Genomic DNA, 17469 nt, shown 5'->3' on the forward strand with positions numbered 1-17469 from the left:
ACAGCATACAAAGACTATAATTATAAACATCTAGACTATCAGTGGTGTTGGGGCCATTGCAACGGAAGTGCTGGTTCACTTCTCAGCCAATGTGCCCTCTCATTCAGCTTTTCATTACTTGACGACCCAACTAATCCTATTCTAAGAGAAGATCCATACGACCAACAAATAGGCGGGAGGAGGCCACTTCAACCCCTCACAAGGTTTTTCGCTTGCCCTTGTCCTTTATTTACTATCTGAACATGGCTACTCTCTTCTTTCAAAATCCTTTGGGACTCATCGAGTCTGAGTGGCTTGGGCGAGTAGATGTTACATGTGGCATATGAGAAGGGGGCGAATGGCAGCATGGTGCAAACAAGGAAGCTAAGGAAATCATGGATAGATCCTGGCTTTCTAAGAAGCTCAAGATTCAGTATCAGTCAAGTGTTTTAATAGAAACACCTTTTTCTGATTTACCCTGTCCGAAACCTGCCGTAGCACGGATACAAAAACCGCCTTCTAGGACGAAATACTGCCGTCACGCTTGACATGGCTCCAGTCATAAACCACGCAGATACGGCTGGTCATGCCTGACAACATTCCTTTTAAAGTATGCCTCTGTAATAAAATTACAAGAGGTAGCCGTGAGAACACACAAAATTGGCTCGTTTTACTTTTGACTTCAAAACAAATTCTATATTTGCCCCAGCATTTTAGAGGTCAGTACCAGCACGCTGCCTCTAGCATCGACTTTAGGCCAGTCTAGCTAATAGGTTGCTTTCATGACGTTGCGAAGGCGGTAATAAACTTGGCAAGCTTCTCTGCACCCTCAAGGGGAACCGAGTTGTAGTTGCTTGCGCGAATTCCACCCAGACTACGATGCCCTTTGAGCCCCGTCAGTCCCTGGGCAATACCCTGTTCCAAAAAGGCCTTCTCAGCGGCATCAACATTGTCGCCCTTGGTAACCCTGAAGCAAATATTGACACGAGACCGTACTGCCTTGTTGGGAATAATCTTATAGATCTCGGGAAAAGCCTCCAGGGCATTGTAGATAAGTCCAGCCTTCTTCTCAGATACAGTTTGCTGGCCTTCAACTTTATTAGGGTACGTTTGCAATAGCTTCTTAAGAACACGGCCTGCAACGTATACGCTATAAACATAATTAGTTACACGTTAGTTTGGAAGTGTCAAATCGACTATAACTTACTCAAAGATACTAAGCGTATTGTAAAGGCTATTGTTCTTGGCAATAGTCTCATACTGGAAGACGATGGGCGGAATAGGTAAAGCCAGTTGTCTCATCAGGGCTACAGAAGGCTGAGGTGTAATAGGCGGTAGGAAGCTCTTCTTAAGAATCACAACGGTGACACCTGTTACTCCGAGGTTCTTTTGGGCGCCAAAGAAGATGGCTGAGAAGTTCTTGACGGGAATTTTCTTCGTAAGGATATTCGAACTCATGTCAGCGACAACAATGGGGCCCTTTCCGTCGGGCCCCGGCTCAAGAGACTTGGGGAATTCAGGGAATTCAACGCCTTCGACGGTCTCGTTTGAGCAGTAGTACACCATGGCAGCATCCTTGGATAGCTTCCAGGTGCTCTCATCCGGAATAGTTCCAAACTTGCCGCCGTTGGACTCGCGGCTATCTACGGCAATATTCACATGCTCTGAGCCAAAGAGACGCACGGCCTCAGCTGACGCTTTTTGTGACCAGCCGCCGGTAACGAGGTAATCGATCTTGAGATGCTTGTCCACGGTTTCCTTGAGTTGCTGGACCAACTTGGGGTCGGTGGGATCGCCTCCAATAGTGCCCACAATCTCCCTTTGCTTGCGGGCAACCCAGGCCCCGACAAAGTTGTACGCCGTGGCCGAAAATTCGCCCGTGCCACCGCCCTGCATGAAGAGGATCTCATAGTCGTCTGGAATATCAAGGCAGGAGGCCAGATCGGCTTTAGCCTGATTGATGATGTCAGTCGCTAGCTGCGAGCGGTGACTGTGCTCGGCGACTATACGGAGAAAATAGAGGTCAGTGTGACTTATTCAAGATGGCTGAAAAAAGGGACATTTCAAGAGGCTTCTTGGGATGGTGCGAAAAGGAGAATTAGGACCTCTGGAGCTCCATACCACCCAAGCCAGTGTCATTGTAGTTGAGGAGAGCCTTGGCAGCATCCTCAAGGACGTCGGTCGGCAGAAGCGCAGGGCCTGCACCAAAATAGGTGATATCTGATCTGGAGGGCATGGCGTCTCTGCAGAGTCTAGAAATGAATGTGCGTGCTGTCAATGGCTCCTTGTCGATTGAGGCTCGAGAATTTTGTCGATGACTGGTTTTTGTAAAATGATGGAAGGCGGGGCTGCACCTTGATGGACGATTGCTATTGGCAGCCAGCCCCACTAATAACCGCATGCAGCGCTGCTGAACCACTTGACTTTATGGCGCATTTGCGCATTTGCGCATTTGTGCAGCACCAGACGACATTGAAGATTGAAGGCGTCTGTCTGGTCTGGTCAATGCGCCAATAATGCCGCCGTGCCTACATGTACCAGCTTCTACAGAACCTTGCTGGCTGCTCGAGTCGCCAAAGTCCCTTGGTGGCCTCAATGTCGTCATTGGCCTAATCACGCGCAGGGCGCAGGGCGCATGGCGCGTGCGCCGTGGACGTTGCTGCAGCATTTCGCATCTGACACGGTCTCCACAAGCGTTTGAGAGGGTTAGGGTTGGTATTCAGGGTGATAGAGGCAAGTAGGGTTAGTATTTACCTACTTGCAAAGCTAAAGGTGAATAGAGCTGTGCTGCTGCTGCCTGTCCGACTTCCATCACCATCACTGCAATATTATCAAGTAAGCATTCCGAAGAGCAAAAGAAAGTCGGTCAAACGGAATGCTCTGATCTGGTGCTCCAGCGAGCTTCAGGGCCCGGACTAGCTCAATGGCCTCAAACACTTCGGATGCTACATCGCACCCTGGACGCCACTGCCGAAGACCAATCACGGATAGTATCATGGCGCGTACAGGAGCTCTTCGAGATGTCTGGTGTGTTACGAAATAACCCACTTCTTGTTGACACACTGTGCGTGCCCAAACGAACAATGCTCCTGATCAGCCGCCGCCTGAGCCCGTTCAGGTCCGCCTCGATAGCCGGCTGCGTGCAATCAAGAGGGAAGAAGTTGCTTCCGGAATTCAATTCGAGTGGGAAAGTCGTCGTTGTTTCTGGAGGCACCAGGGGTCTTGGTCTTGCTCAAGCCGAAGCCTTACTTGAAGCTGGCGCAAACGGTACGACATTGCAGTAACCATGCGCGATTGCAAATCTGTCATGAATTTACTCATGTATTTTTCACAACCGTTGCAGTGCATTGCATCGATAAAACATTACCCGTTGACAAACCAAGCCCGGCTCTGACGTACCACGAGGCCGAAGTCAGAAATGTCCCTCATCTCAATAAAGTCATGTCTAAAATCGCCCATGACCACGGTCGACTAGATGGTTAATCGCCGCCGTTGGCATAAAAAATGAGACCTCAGCTCTTGAACTTGTGCCGCACGAAGTGGAAAACATAATGAGTGTGAATGTCAGAGGAACTTTCATGACGGCCCAAGCGGCTGCTCGCCAGATGATACGGCTAAAGCGACGCGCAAGCATTTGTCTTGTTGCGAGCATGAGTGGCAGCGTTGCGAACCGCGGCATGCCTTCTTCGTATGTTTCATGCCTGACACGATTACAGACCCCCTCGGACTAACGGGCTTGCCGCTCAAAGCATATAATACGTCCAAAGGAGCTGTTCCTCAATTATGCCGCAGCCTTGCCGCGGAATGGGGTCAACATGGCATCCGGGTCAACACGCTGTCTCCGGGATGTCTCCGGGATGCATCACGACAGAAGTGGTTCAGTCGCTTCTGGGCGGGTTTCCGGAGCGCAGAGAATCGTGGTCCAGGGATAACATGCTCAACCACCTCAGTCTGCCCGGCGAGTATCGAGGCGCTGCTGTTTTCCTTATCAGCGATGCAAGCAGCTTCATGACGGGCAGCGACCTTCGAATTGATGGCGGCCATGTGGCGTGGTGAATTTTCTTTGGCGTGCTTCAAGTCATCCATGCCACGCGAAGCCACGAGACAACCCTCGAGCCCATGGTCGTTATCCATTGCGCGGAATATATTCTCCATGAGCTGCTAGCGATCGAATTAAGCCTACCATATCTCATGGTTCGCATTGTCCACTGAGGGGTTCATTTTCCCTTTCATTCTGTGTAGGATGCATATGGCCTCATCTCGATATCCTTGGCTGGCGTGACGTGGTTGTAGGATGACAGTATTATATGGAAAACCATCAAACAACCCATAGTGACGCCTCGAGTATCTATCCGACCAAAACACGAGAAGCTGATTGCCGTTTCTTTGCTCTTTATAATACTGCCGGCCATTAGGGAAATGTAGTTAGGTCGTTATCATGAATTTGAACACGCGTTTTCAAACTCTACCGATTTTCAGGGCAACGTTGCTGTTGACTGGTGTTGGCCGTACAAGGTGTAGGCAAGCGCGCAAGGCAGGGTACTGAATTGGACTTACTCGGATACCCGTGTGACGTAATCATCATTTCAAGCCAAAAATACAATGTTGTATTCCATAGGAAAACTCACAGCGTGGTGTTGTGAACCTTTAAAACCGTATTTCTGTTCGTTTGTGTGTCGGTACGGCGATTTTGGAACACTCAAGCACTTGGTGCCATACCACATTCGTGAATATGATTCCGTCAATGTCGAAATAGTCCCACAGAGCGTAAAATCTCCCTCTCTCTGTATCAAATCGATGCACAACTTGCGTGTTGACAACCCCCGCTCAGTTCAACTACATGGTTCACCAGCATAATCTTGCCGACTGTACCGACCTCCTCATTTCCCCCCCGCTTTCCATTGCAACATCAGTCAGTTCCTCCCCCCCCCAGAAACCGACAACGAATACAGTCCAGCGGTGTAGCGGATAGGCCTTCGCCCAGTTTGAACCTCGAAATTCTCATGAATGAACTCCACCTCCAGAAGGCTGGAACATGGATTCCAGCCTCGTTAGTACTATTACGATATCGGTTTATTTGGGCTCGCAAAGACTCCGTTTCGATAGAAAATAGTGAACAAAACGCACTTATGGGCTGCCTAGGTGTTTTTAGTGCCCGTCATCAGTCATTGAGAGAGGAGCAGTTGGGCCATCGACACCAAAAGCTACGTCAGCGTTGTACTTGGGTCCACCTGGGAGGTGAAAAATATCTTTATGTTTCCTTGAGCGCAACCGTCAGCATGGTGATTGGAAGTGTCTGAGTTCGCAGCGCCTTCCCATCCTTGGCATTTCGCCGTCGGGAAGACCATCGGTCCGTGTGCGATTTCGCACTCCCGTCATATATACATGGAGTCCCAGCCCTCAGAACATGTGGTGAAAGAACATACTGAGCTCCATGTAACATCCGTCCCGGCCGTTGCTAAATGACCCATCATTTTCTTATACAAGGCCTCTGGCTTGGTAGACACTACTAGTAGTTATTTGGCGTTGTGGGCTGTTGCGGGCTTGCTGACTCACAAGTGGCTACTCGGGGGTTATAAAGTGTTTTCCGTGCCGATGAGTCAATATATCATGCAAAAGGCCTGACCTGAGACAGGGAACAGGGAAATTTAACAATATGTTGGCGTAGACTCAGCAGAGACTGGGGGAACCAATCCCAGTCTCTCGGTTTGCCGTGTTGGTACATGTTGCCGACCACTATGGACCGTATATAATATGTTCAAAAGGCCGAAACTTTTGGCATTGGGGATACAAAACGTACTTTGTCTTGGTCGGCTTCACAGCCTTGAGTAGTGACATCTCTTTACGAGACAGTAAGTCAACTACGTGTTAAATGAGCAGCTCAAACTTTCTGTTATTGACAGCAGTCTATTTAAGAGCCAGTTCTAAATGTATAATATTTCGTGTATACAGTTGACGCCGTGAACCCATAACCTGGTTTACCTCCCAAAACAATCCATGGCAATTCGCCTCTGTCACAGCAGATCGATCAACCCACAGTGGCTCTTGAATGACAGTCACCATAATAATCAATAATGACATTCCAGTTATCCTTGGTAAAGAGCTATCAAGTGTGTCAGCATGGCCCCATGGTTCATATTACAATGAGAGACGAAATACTCACCTGGCCTTGTGTCTGCGTATCACCACCAGGTTGCTATTTTAAACGTTAGGGATTTGTCTGCATCAATGTGCGGCAGAGTTCTTGGTTTGGCGCCGGTTGACTTACGACAGTATAGCACACGTTGCTCAGCTCAAGCAAAGCAGAAGCAACCTCCGTGCAAGGAAGCTCCAAGTGGTAATTGTTATCATTGCACAACCACATCTGCGATCCCCAGTTGCAGCTAACTCGGGAGCAACCGCCGAGTCCAGGTGCTCGTCTCGGAGGCGCACCACACATGGCATGACCGCCGCCTTTGGCGTTTAGTTCTGCACGATGAGGGGTAAGTTAGCGATGATATATTTGTGCAGGCTATAAGAGTCGATCTAACGTACGGTTGATGAACTGTATGGCGTATATTCTTCGCATAAAATGGCCGTAGTTGCAGTCCGGAGGCTGCTTCAGCTGCTGCAATAAGGTTAATCATTATCCCGAAGAAAACAACAACGACAGGGGACAAGATTGGAAACTTACCCATCGCTTCTGAAGGTGGGTTCCCTGCTCAATGCTCGTCTCGTTGTCATATGCACTGAAGTAGTCGGGGTTTTCAGCCAATATTTGTGCCCGGACCTCCTGCATGGTGCCGCTGAATGTAACATTCTTTCCTGGAAGAACTTCGCCCGTCCAGGTGACGCCGCCGATTACGTTGAAGGCGTCTAATTCGTGTAAGGGCGTGCTAGGGAGGCCCTATGGTAGTACATTGTTAGCTCTGGTGTAAGTGGGCGTACTTCCCATCGGGGTGCTTACGTTGACCACAGCTAGCACGGCAGCCACGACAGAAGTAACTGAGAACTTCATCTTGTGAGAATTTTGGATTGAACGTAAGCGTGACAGGAGATTGTTGGTGTCTGATAAAGTGATTGTGATGCCATTGAAACTACGGGAGACGGCTGCAGTTTATATCTACACAACCACGCCGGTTCCGGACTGACCAGACTCTAACCAAAACTATCTGCCTAAAGTCATCTACACTACATGTCTGTAGGAAGCCATCGAGACTGGGCTGAATGCCGCATCGGGAAATAATGACATGGGGCTCAGGTCCATTGTGACAATAGATACCCCAGATGGTCAGGGCGTCAAGTAGTCGCCCTCGTGATGACTTGCCCCATCGAGAACAATAGAAATTGGCTGATAGTTGTGGGTCGTCGCTCCAGTTTACTCCACGGCTAGACACCGCTGCCGAGGGTTGCTTCTTTGAGGCTTTCTGGAAGTGGACTTCCCCAGGTCTTCCCCAGGTCTCATGGATGGCGAGAGCTGCCACCCCCGCATATCTCCAGTTGATTGCGGGAGGGTATCAACAAATCTTACATTGTTGCGCTACAACCACGTGGTCGGGTTCGTGTTCTATATTAAGATGCCCCTGAAAATGCTAATCGGTCCTTTTCATGCTGAACAATGCAGCCACTGCCGGGTTCCTGCTCTAGTACAGTTCTGTCACAAAATGTGGCTGCGCCTTCACGAGGGGGATATGTATGTGATAGGGAGACGCGAGACGGCTAGAGACGCTAGGACATTCCAGGTTTTGTAAGTTCATTCGGGAAAACAAAGTAGCTGCGCATCGTGGCGAGCCCAACACGCAGTCTATTTCTGGTTGTGTGGTTGCACAATTATGGGCTTGAGAGCTGAGACTAAGAACAGAATTGAAGCAATGGGCAAATCTCTAGTGTTACTTGCTTAGCGGTTTGCTCGAATAAGCAACAGCAAAATATTCAGCTTAATTTCATAACTTGCTGTATTGAAAACAGATTCAAAACCTTATAGGAAACATGGTACGACGCTCCTAGGCAGAATCTAGTGCTAAATGACTACATATGAGTATAAGGCGCAACCGTAAAACACTATGAATAAGACGGATATACACTTCTGACAGTCTATTGCAGCCGTGATGCGACTAAGCATAGGGTAACATCCGTGTCTCAGTCACGTATTTGGCAAGTTTACTTGGCCTTCTTCCACACAGTGGGATATCCTACGGAAAACGTCTGGCTCTGTAGATCCTTTCTAACAATGTCTTCTCTTTCATCTTGGAATACTATCTAAGAAAAGGAAGTCATCTGAAGGCGACTTCTTCATGGCGTTTTTCTCTGGCAACGGGCTTTGTCTTTTATCTTCTAATTTTGGCCCAAGGCAAATGTATTCCCCCTTTTCACAATACTCTTCAGCCAGAGTTTATTAGTGTAGTGTTGAATCACGGCAATTGTACCTCGGCTTGGATCTGTGTTCCCTAGAATCACATCTCAAAACGTGAGGGTATTATTACTACAGTGGGAATTTCGAGCGTGTTAAATCTTATCAGCTGATTTGGAAACGAAGCTACAGCTCAGCACCCTCGGACCACTCCTTGGATCGTGCCTTGATACCGAGACCAACCAATTTCTCATTCATTTGATTGCGAGCGAGTCATATGCTTGTCGCCAAGGACTTGTCACGACTAGCCTGTGCCTCACAATTCCTTGACCACTTCGCCACCTTTACAAGACCACGACTCCAAAGGAACAAAGGTCATGGTGGCCATAGCGGCTGCAGTCGAATGACGGCATATTTAAAAACTAGCAAGTGGTTGCAGCTTATTTAAAAGAAAGTGGCTGATAGGTTCACCTTTCCTGCCCTCTCCAAGCTTGTTGCCGTTGTCTGTTCCTAACGCTCAAAGTACGTCAACAAATAGATGAGGCAGACCAATGTCAGCTTCTGATTTGAACAAGGGGCTTTTGGAACAAAGCGCCTCATGATCAAGCCCCCGAGATTGGCTAGCCACAATATCGAAGATCCACCAATCTTGCGCAAAAAGGCCAAACAGATCTAATGTTCCCCCTTTGGAAGTCTGGCGTAAACTGGGGCTGTGTTGAACGGTCACGCAATTAGTCTGACTGGCCACCCGATAAGATGGTGCCAGTGGCCATCGGATACATAGGTCTGAAACAAATGGCGGAAGAGAATCCGGGGAACTTTCGGACACGGGCCAGAATAGGCCACCCACGGACGACCCATGCAGACCAGGGGTGACGTCATCTTTAAAGGTACTCCATAGTTACTACATCCCTTTGGCTGTGCTAAGGTGCCAGTCAGGTATCGGCCCCATTTTTTCTGCGATACCTAACGGGTACCTTTTTAGCGTCAAAAAGGCCCCGTACGCTAGGTTCGGCTGTAATATGTGCGATGTAGCTCTTTGTAACTCACAGCATTGCTAATACTTCTATCATCTTATTATTTCCTAGCGGGGTTAAGTATCTTTAAATGTAGGGTTTTTAATTGGCTAAAACCAGAATTCGATACCTGACTGGCACCTTAGCACAGCCAAAGGGATAGGTTGGACATGGTCGTCATGTGCGCACCTGATAAGGTCGGCCGGTGGCGGAGGCGAAGCAACTGCCCTTGTTAACCATTCACGTCTCTACATCATGACATTGAACTATTCCGGGGTTTGGCCTCTTCGCAATTAGAAACCCGCGCCACAAGTCTTCTTTATTGTCGAATAGTACAGTGCCCCCGATTTCAGATCCTCATCCCGACGGAGAAAACACACCATGGTAGATGGGAGAGTCTGATAGCCGGGAGCGAAGAATCATAATCACCGTGGTTTCTAAACATGATATTTGCAAGCACAGTTGTAAGATAAAACTGTGCCGGCGTGAGGGTACGGGCTTCAAGTTCCGGGTTTCTTGCGGCAAGGGCTTCGACCAGAGCAGCCAAGTCATGTGGCCACGCAAACGCCACTGTACCTGAAAATCCACCGCGTTCCTGGAACAATCTACCACAGCATGACGTTGATTGATACGTACATACGCTTATGGCGTTCGTAACACGGTTATTGGTGGTATCCGCGACATTGTAGTGGTCGCTATGATCCTCCGCTGGCTGGAGCGTTGTGCTGTAAGCTGTGATGTCAATCCCTTTCGGTTGCTAGCAGGATCAGACACCAATACGTCCGGGCTGATGTAGGTCTGTCTTGGTTCGCGCGAGCGCCCGAAAACCTATTGCGAAGACGTAGCAGATTCTTCAACTGGAGGGTATTGGACCCCCCCGCAGGTTAAAACTCAGCTTGTGAACTTGCAACATTGTCATGGTCAGAAGCGTATCGGTGTGAGCGGATTATTGGTTCTTGTTAAAATAAAAATGCGCTCATCTATTAGTGTATTGTATTCACGTCAACCTAATTAAGGGTAGATGCCTCCCCTTCGCAAACTTAACCAAAGGCCTCTTAACCCCTTGGAACGTAATTTCTTTCGTATGACACACGCCAGGAAATCTCACGTCTAATAAGCCAACCAAGAATGAAGAAAGCGAATCTTGACTCTTCATGGTGACACATTGTGTACCACAAGATCATCAAGATGAATCCATATTGGCTGCCTCTGCTGGCCGTCTTCCAATTGTATCAAAAACAAGGCACCCGCAACAAGCACCAGGAACAAGACTGTGAAAAGAAAAGGGGCCGTTTCAAATGAGCCCCCAAACAAAACCCCCCCAAGGAAGACTCCCACGCTTTGCATAGCCCCAATAATCGCATACAACATGCCAATGTGACAACCTCCTGATAGCAGGCCTAGAAGGCTATGCATGGCTGGACCATATCCACATCCGAGGGCGTAGATGTAGATGGTTGCAATTACAAGGGTTGACCCGGTGGCTTTTGCAACGACAAGACCCAACGATCCAGCGACAAGCCCTACAATGCTCACAGCCGAGATATAAACATCCTTTTTCAACGGATTAAGCCCCAGTTTCTGGGCAAGCAAGTAACTGACCAAGGGCAGTATTATCGTCAATAGCACGACCCTTAGAATATTCGACCAAATGATCGACAGAAATATCTGCTCCTAGGGTGTTGGTAAATTGGGGGCTTTACATGTATAAGTTACATTGTACAAAGTTTGAAACTCACCGCCAAGTCTAGGGCGTCAGGTCGCTCTGAAGATTGCCAGGCCAGCATGAGCGGTATGTGGCTACCAGCGGTTGTGAATACACAAAACAACAGCAGCAAACCTAGCTTTTTGTTCTCATAGAAAGAACGACGGGCTAGTACGACGGTCGATTTGAAGAAGTCTATGAGCCTGTGGCACTCCCTAAATGAACGAATTGGTCCCTGATATGGCGGCGGTTGGCCACAGCTCTCAGGGGCTGATGGACTCGGACGGGTCTCGGGCAAAGAGAGCGTGGTCAACAAGGACAGGACGATGCAGCCCAGCCCAGCGTATATACAAATCCAGTTACCTGCGTACATGAGAATGAGGAGTAGCTGGTAAGACAGTAGTTCACTTGATATTGCTGCAGCGGCGACATAAAAGAAGGTGGTTGACCAGCCAAGGATGTTAGCCAAAGTCTTGAGATTAAAGCGACGTCAGCCGTACCTTTGCGCATCTGTGCTCACGTCACTCAAGATTGTGAATATCATGGCTGAAAATACAGTACGGCCGCCCCCCATCAGGGCCCAAAGTCCTTTCAGCGCCATTAGATGGACGGGAAATGTTTCCGGGAAGCGAGCTAAACGACAATATCAGCCCCTTTGCACTGTTAGAGCACGTCGGGATTCATGACTCTCCGTACAGATGACAATGTCAAATGCCTGCGCGGAAGTAATGCCCACAATGGATAGCTGGAGGATTCGTTTGCGGCCGCACGCATCGGCCGCCATGCCAAATGGAGCAGCTGTGAGGACAATCATGACGGTTTCGAAAGCAACTTTCCAGCTTTGAAGCACGGAAAAGTCCTTTGGGGCGCACGATGGAGTTGCCGCAACACTTGATATACTGCTCATGTTGGGATTGTGACAAGACGTTTCCCATTGTATTTGTTCAATCGGCCTGCTGATGAGTGTATTGCCGATATCAACTAATGCGATCAAGAGGAGACATTGAAAGGCGACAGCTAGACGCGACGGCGGAGAATTGCGAACAGCATCCTGTGTTGTGCGGTGTACATGATGTCCTGCTCGAAGTAGTGGAGTTTGCTCTGTCTCTTGATGGACGTCCATTGGAGACAAACCGGGGGAGTGGTGTTGACGATGTCTTGAGCGGTGGTGAGAGCGAAGTCGTCGCCGAAGAAGGATCTGAAAAATTGGGAGAGAAATTTATTCAAGTGGTCAAGTAAGGCTTGGCGTGCGGCGTCGGCTGGAGCCTGCGTCGAGAGTTCCCAGCCGTGCCGTGTTCATTTAGTTGACTTATTGCTGTGGCCTACCCAAAAGGTGAATTCCTTCAGGACCATATGCGTCGCTGAATGCAACCTACCTGTAGGTAGGTTGACGTATTGAGCCCCCGGCAGGACGAAAAACGGGAAATAGCCACAGTTAGTCCCACTTGTCTTGCAAGCGGCATTGGATCGCAGCGTCGTGGACTTTGGCATCTTATGGTACGATAACCCATCTTCAACTCATTAGTACCAGTTTTGTATAGGGGATACTTCCGCTTTATTGAGATGGGGCTATTGGCTTGTGTGTAGAAAATTGCGCGTCTGCGTGTCTTCGGCAAGTATAAGAATGAACCCAAATAGTCTGAAAATGACAGAGCCTCTTCACCAGGCACTTTTCTATCTGTGTTGGGTTCCATCTTTTATTTTCTGGCTCCTTTGCTATTCTTCAGAGTGTATTCCTTGGTTTGTTCTCCCTCTCATCTAACAATAGCAGTCATGGTCAAAAGGAGGACTAATATCCCGAGCAGGCTCTGGTAATATGAACGAAGATGCGTACTTGGCCGGGACTATATGCACTTGCTGTCATTGGCGCCTGTGCTGCTGCCTCACTTCCAAACAGTACCATAAGCTCAAGGACCGCAGGACCCCTAGGGCCCGTGGTGATGGTGCGTTGTAACGCGCATATTGCTGGGGCGGAATACACTGGATGGTACCAAGAGTGCATGGACAAAATGGCCAACATGTGGGGCTTGATCACGGAGGCCGAGGTTGGCCGTTATGATGACGGCTGGGGATGTCATTGTAGATATTCATCGTCCTCACCAGGTGTGTGGGCCGTTGCCCGACAACATCTTTGGGACGCCGTCATCAACAAGGACCCTTCCTGCAGCTATGCTTACTATCTTAATTCGGAGATTGGCATGGGGGTCACTGAACTGAGATTTTGGTGTAGATAGTTCATACCGTGTCGAAATTGCATTCACAGATCATAGTGTATTCGGCGCACTCTGGGCCACTTTTGCGCAACACTTGCGCTCTGCAACTTCTCCCATCCTACCACGAGCGTTTCATTCTTTCTCTTGCCAACATTCGCAGGCATCACAAGTGCTCATCGTAGATTCTCAGAGCCATTCATAAAGGACGGACCCTTGATACTCCCCCCCACGTCGTTGAGTCCGGCAACAGGGCGAGTATAACTAAAGCCGGCAAACTGATCCTGCATAGTGTGCGAGAGAGCAGGATCCTCAACGAAGGAATCTTGAGGTGCTTCTGTTGTGAACTCGGAGGCGAAGTTGGTAGTGTCGAGGGCATTAGCCTACATATTTCAGCCAAGCTGTCCAGTCACGCAGCATCCAACAAGAGGAGGCGTGGGGGAACAACATACCACATTGGGCTTAAACGTCGGCTCATAGTTTCGTTCCAGAAGCTTTCTCCAATCAATAGCATGGAAGAAAGGATGCCTCATTATTTGCGCCGAGCCATTCGCTCCAAGGCGTTCCGCCGGGTTTCGATTAAGTAGCTTGGTCAAGAGATCCTTAGCTGCCGGTGGTACCACATCATTCCCTGGAGAACTTAGAGGCTCCGACAGTATCTTTCGATACATTTCGTTGGTCTCTCCGTTATAAGACGGCGGTAGGCCAGTTAGCATTTCATATGACAACACTCCAAGCGTCCACCAATCCACAGTCTTATCATAGCCCTGACCAAGTAAAAGCTCGGGTGCGAGATATTCAGGCGTGCCGCAGAATGTATTAGTGCGGTCTTCGTCTTTCATCTCGAGCTTACACAGACCGAAATCGCAAAGCGCGATATGGCCTTGATAGTCGAGGAGGATATTCTCTGGCTTTAAATCTCGATAGATGACGTTAAAGCCATGAAGACACTCGAGGGCGCATAAAAGTTCAGCTGTATAGAAACGGGCGCGATTTACATCAAATCGTCGTTCATTTGTGAGGTGATAGAACAGTTCCCCACCGTTCACGAAAGCTAAAACGAAGTAAAGCTTCTCTGGTGACTGGAAGGTTTAAAGGGACAATAAAGGGATTGTTGTGTGAGCAAGAACGGATCGTTCAGCCAGGGTATGGATCACCTCGGAGCGGGAAATGATTTTGGCCTTCCGTATCGTTTTTAGGGCGTAGATGCGGTTTGTATCCTTTTTCCTTACTTGCATCACTTTCCAAAACTTCCTTTTCCAATAACTTTTAACAAGTCAAAGTCGTCAATGCTGAGCTTGCTGGCTTGGTTCTCGACAAACTCGATACCAATCTGGAGCTTCCCTGTTCCGTGCTGTAGATTGAACCACCCAACGCCATTGAATCCTTGAGTTGTTCCGCCAATTTTACCAGGTTTAGCGTCTTTTGAAAGTTCATTAGCGTGGAGTCGCAGAGTAAGGCGAACGACACCTGTATGATAATTTAGGGTATTAGTTGTATTAATTGCTCTCTCTTTCTATCTTGTGTGCCTAAAGTGCCCCTAGTATTATTACCTCTTATATTACTATATAACGTAACTAAGTCTATGTAACGGTGGCTTAGGTTCTAAGGCATAGTAGGTCTGTTTCTTAGGAAGTAAGTCAGGTTAAATGCTATAAAGTAGCTTTTTAAGTAGTATCATAATAAGGCCGTTAAGAGTATAACTCTTAATAGTAAAACTATTACTTAGATTAATTAATAAAGATCTAGACTACCTGGCTACGGGAATACCTTCTCCTTAAGTACCCGTTTATCTCTTTATTATAGTCCTAAATCAGATAAATCCTATCTAATCCCCCGTGCTAAATTAGGTTAATCCCTTCTAATCTATTAAGTTAGATTAGACTAATCCCATTTAATCCCCTCACGTGACCTACGATCCCGTCGGGCCTTATTCTTGTCTACATGCTAGCGGCCTATAATGCCGGCCAACTGCTTTAGGTACCCTTGGTTCGTAACATAATACTCCTCCCCTATTAGTCTTATCCTTAAGGCCATTTCGTTTCGTTTAGTAAGTATTCTCTTTCTTTCTCTCTTTTCCCTTTTTTCTTTCTTTATTATTCTTTTTATAATATCTTTTAACCGTGTTTTAAAATAGCGATCTCGCCCTAACTAAAAGATTAATCGCAAACGTCTTTCCGAGTTTATATCTGCCTTTAGCTTCGTTATGCCTTTCTACGATTCGTGTTAAAAAAATAATTAAGAGTGCATTATTGCTAAAGGGAAAGACAGGTGTAGCGAATACGCTTTACGTGGTTACACTAGCTGTAATTCGGGCGGAACGTCTTTAAATGCTTATAATCGTGTCCTTTACGAAAAGAATTATCTTAATAGAGAACGTGCTTTGGTTAAGGAGAATTTAAAGCGAGTAATAGCTCGTTTATAAAGGATTTATCGTTAAAAGAAATTTTTACGATAAAAGGCTACGGAGATAATCGCTCGTAGTATGGAGAGTTTAAACGAGTTAAAGGCCTAGAAGCGTCTAGAGTTAAAATCTAACATGCTTAATTAAATACTTGAGTTTCTAGTAGACTTAGGTTTCCCTATTCCTAATAAGTTTTTATTCCCTAGTAGAACTATTTAAGTGACATTAAGCAGTTCGTAAGATTCTTAGCTAGTTCCCAGGTGTTTTTAGAGTTTAAATATCCCTTTTATTTAACGAGATAATAATAATTCTTTATATCTCCCCGTGCTTTAAGTATCCGTTTAACTTTATATTCGTTAGTATCTTCTATTATAATGTTTATAGCGATTATAAATTTATTTAGTGCTTTCTCTAGTAGCAATATATAAAATATAGAATGGATTCTCATTCTATTTAGTAATAATAGTTCGTAGTTAGTATTCAAGATTTTTCGTTTAATAAGGAATAGTCCGATCTTCTTCTAGTTGAGTTTATCGCTAGGTCGCTTAGTTTTAATGTTTTTGCGAATAAGGTATACTTTATATCCCTTCTCTAGGATTAGCGCTAGTAATCTCTTTTTATTCGCGTAGTGTTTTATTTAGTTCTGCAAAAATATCTATTCCTATTACAAGTGTTTCTATATTTCTGTTATTATTACTATATACGCTATAGCTACTAATGCGTTTACATTTCGTGCCGCGTGTGTCTTAATAATAGGGTTAAATCTATAGTTTACCCTAAATAGTAACATCTTTATGTTGTTAATTTCGGAGCTATTATAAGCCTATTATGCTAGTAGTAGCTATTTTACCTAATTATTCTATTAGTAGTTAACATAGCTTCGCAGATATTATTTAAGTATTTGGTTTAAGATTTCTGTTTGTCTATTTAATTGTGGGTGGAATGCCGTTAATAAGCTTTGTTTAATCTTTATGGTTTCTATAAGGCATTTCTAAAAGTTTAAGGTGAATAATTTATCGCGATCTAATATAAGCTTTATTAGTAATTCATGTTATATAATAACTGTTTTAAAGAACATATACGCTAAGTCCTTAGTGTTACTTAATTCCTTATATAGAATATAGTAGGCGTATTTTATAAGTTTATCCATAATAACTAGAATGCTATTATAAGCTACTCCTATTATAGGTTCTTTTAACTTTAATAGTTTAATAATAAAGTCTATTATAATAGTTTACTATACTCTTTTAGGTGGTAATATCGGTTATAATTCTTCGTATAGTGCGTGTCGCGCTAATTTTGCTTTATTACACGTGTCGCATTTCTTAATAACTTCTTATACCATTTTTTTGCTTTCTAGGAAGTTATACGATCTTCTTAGCCTACTAATCGTTTTCCCTACACCCTAATGTTCGTGTAGTAGGTGCTCGTATATTTCCTTAATAAGCTATTCTTAAAGTGTACTAGGAATATACTATTATTTATTGTATAAGAAGGTCTTGCCTTTCTTGGATAAATACGTTTTCGTTTCCTAATTATCTAGATAGCTGTTATTATTAATGTATAATGTAATCCAATATATCTATGTTTTATCTGGCTTAACTTGCTAGGTTATGTTAATTTCTTAGGTGCCTAGCATAAGGTTCCTATTCTTAATAGCGCGTAGTAAGGGTGTATTACTTACTTACTTATCCGATTTTAAGTTCTCTCTTCGGCTAAGCGCGTTTACTCTTTTGTTTTTAGATCCTTTACGGTATATAATCTTAAAGTTATAATTCGTAAGGGTTTCATACCATTTGATCTATCGTTTATTTAGATTCTTTATA

The 17469-nt window shown here is 46.1% G+C and overlaps 5 protein-coding genes across 5 annotated transcripts; all 5 read right to left on the minus strand.

Annotated features, from left to right (window-relative positions):
* Window positions 1-461: 461 nt before the first annotated feature.
* Window positions 462-2288, minus strand: SER1_5 (Phosphoserine transaminase). The gene is made up of 3 exons (XM_007816076.2): window positions 2101-2288; window positions 1187-1982; window positions 462-1129 (listed from the first exon to the last, which is right to left on the minus strand). The coding sequence occupies exons 1-3, from the start codon at window positions 2213-2215 to the stop codon at window positions 760-762; spliced, it is 1281 nt and encodes a 426-aa protein (XP_007814267.2). The 5' UTR covers window positions 2216-2288; the 3' UTR covers window positions 462-759.
* A 3719-nt stretch (window positions 2289-6007) lies between these two features.
* J3458_020628 (uncharacterized protein) lies at window positions 6008-6976 on the minus strand (the record flags this gene model as incomplete). Its single annotated transcript, XM_066122140.1, has 6 exons — window positions 6008-6082; window positions 6143-6175; window positions 6248-6447; window positions 6514-6583; window positions 6653-6865; window positions 6926-6976. 6 exons carry the CDS (start codon window positions 6974-6976, stop codon window positions 6008-6010), a joined length of 642 nt encoding a protein of 213 aa, XP_065972766.1.
* A 3320-nt stretch (window positions 6977-10296) lies between these two features.
* Window positions 10297-11545, minus strand: J3458_020629 (uncharacterized protein). The gene is made up of 2 exons (XM_066122141.1): window positions 11064-11545; window positions 10297-10992 (listed from the first exon to the last, which is right to left on the minus strand). Exons 1-2 carry the CDS (start codon window positions 11400-11402, stop codon window positions 10477-10479), a joined length of 855 nt encoding a protein of 284 aa, XP_065972767.1. The 5' UTR covers window positions 11403-11545; the 3' UTR covers window positions 10297-10476.
* A 130-nt stretch (window positions 11546-11675) lies between these two features.
* On the minus strand, window positions 11676-11936 carry J3458_020630 (uncharacterized protein; the record flags this gene model as incomplete). The annotated part of the gene is made up of 1 exon (XM_066122142.1): window positions 11676-11936. One exon carries the CDS (start codon window positions 11934-11936, stop codon window positions 11676-11678), a length of 261 nt encoding a protein of 86 aa, XP_065972768.1.
* Window positions 11937-13415: 1479 nt separating this feature from the next.
* YPK2_2 (Serine/threonine-protein kinase) lies at window positions 13416-14081 on the minus strand (the record flags this gene model as incomplete). The annotated part of the gene is made up of 2 exons (XM_066122143.1): window positions 13416-13622; window positions 13692-14081. The coding sequence occupies 2 exons, from the start codon at window positions 14079-14081 to the stop codon at window positions 13416-13418; spliced, it is 597 nt and encodes a 198-aa protein (XP_065972769.1).
* Between the last annotated feature and the right edge of the window lie 3388 nt (window positions 14082-17469).

Source organism: Metarhizium acridum, assembly GCF_019434415.1.
Source record: "Metarhizium acridum strain ARSEF 324 chromosome Unknown scaffold_574, whole genome shotgun sequence".
NCBI classification, from domain to species: domain Eukaryota; kingdom Fungi; phylum Ascomycota; class Sordariomycetes; order Hypocreales; family Clavicipitaceae; genus Metarhizium; species Metarhizium acridum.

What these genes read in the sequence shown, in the direction of transcription:
- SER1_5 (XM_007816076.2), bottom strand. Translation starts at nt 2,215, where the DNA reads ATGCCCTCCAGATCAGATATCACCTATTTTGGTGCAGGCCCTGCGCTT. An exon ending in CAATGACACTGGCTTGGGTG is followed by an intron (nt 1,983 to 2,100) that starts GTATGGAGCTCC and finishes TTCTCCGTATAG; the next exon opens with TCGCCGAGCACAGTCACCGC. An exon ending in AATACGCTTAGTATCTTTGA is followed by an intron (nt 1,130 to 1,186) that starts GTAAGTTATAGT and finishes TTATGTTTATAG; the next exon opens with CGTATACGTTGCAGGCCGTG.
- J3458_020629 (XM_066122141.1), bottom strand. Translation starts at nt 11,402, where the DNA reads ATGTACGCAGGTAACTGGATTTGTATATACGCTGGGCTGGGCTGCATC. An exon ending in CTGACGCCCTAGACTTGGCG is followed by an intron (nt 10,993 to 11,063) that starts GTGAGTTTCAAA and finishes CCCTAGGAGCAG; the next exon opens with ATATTTCTGTCGATCATTTG.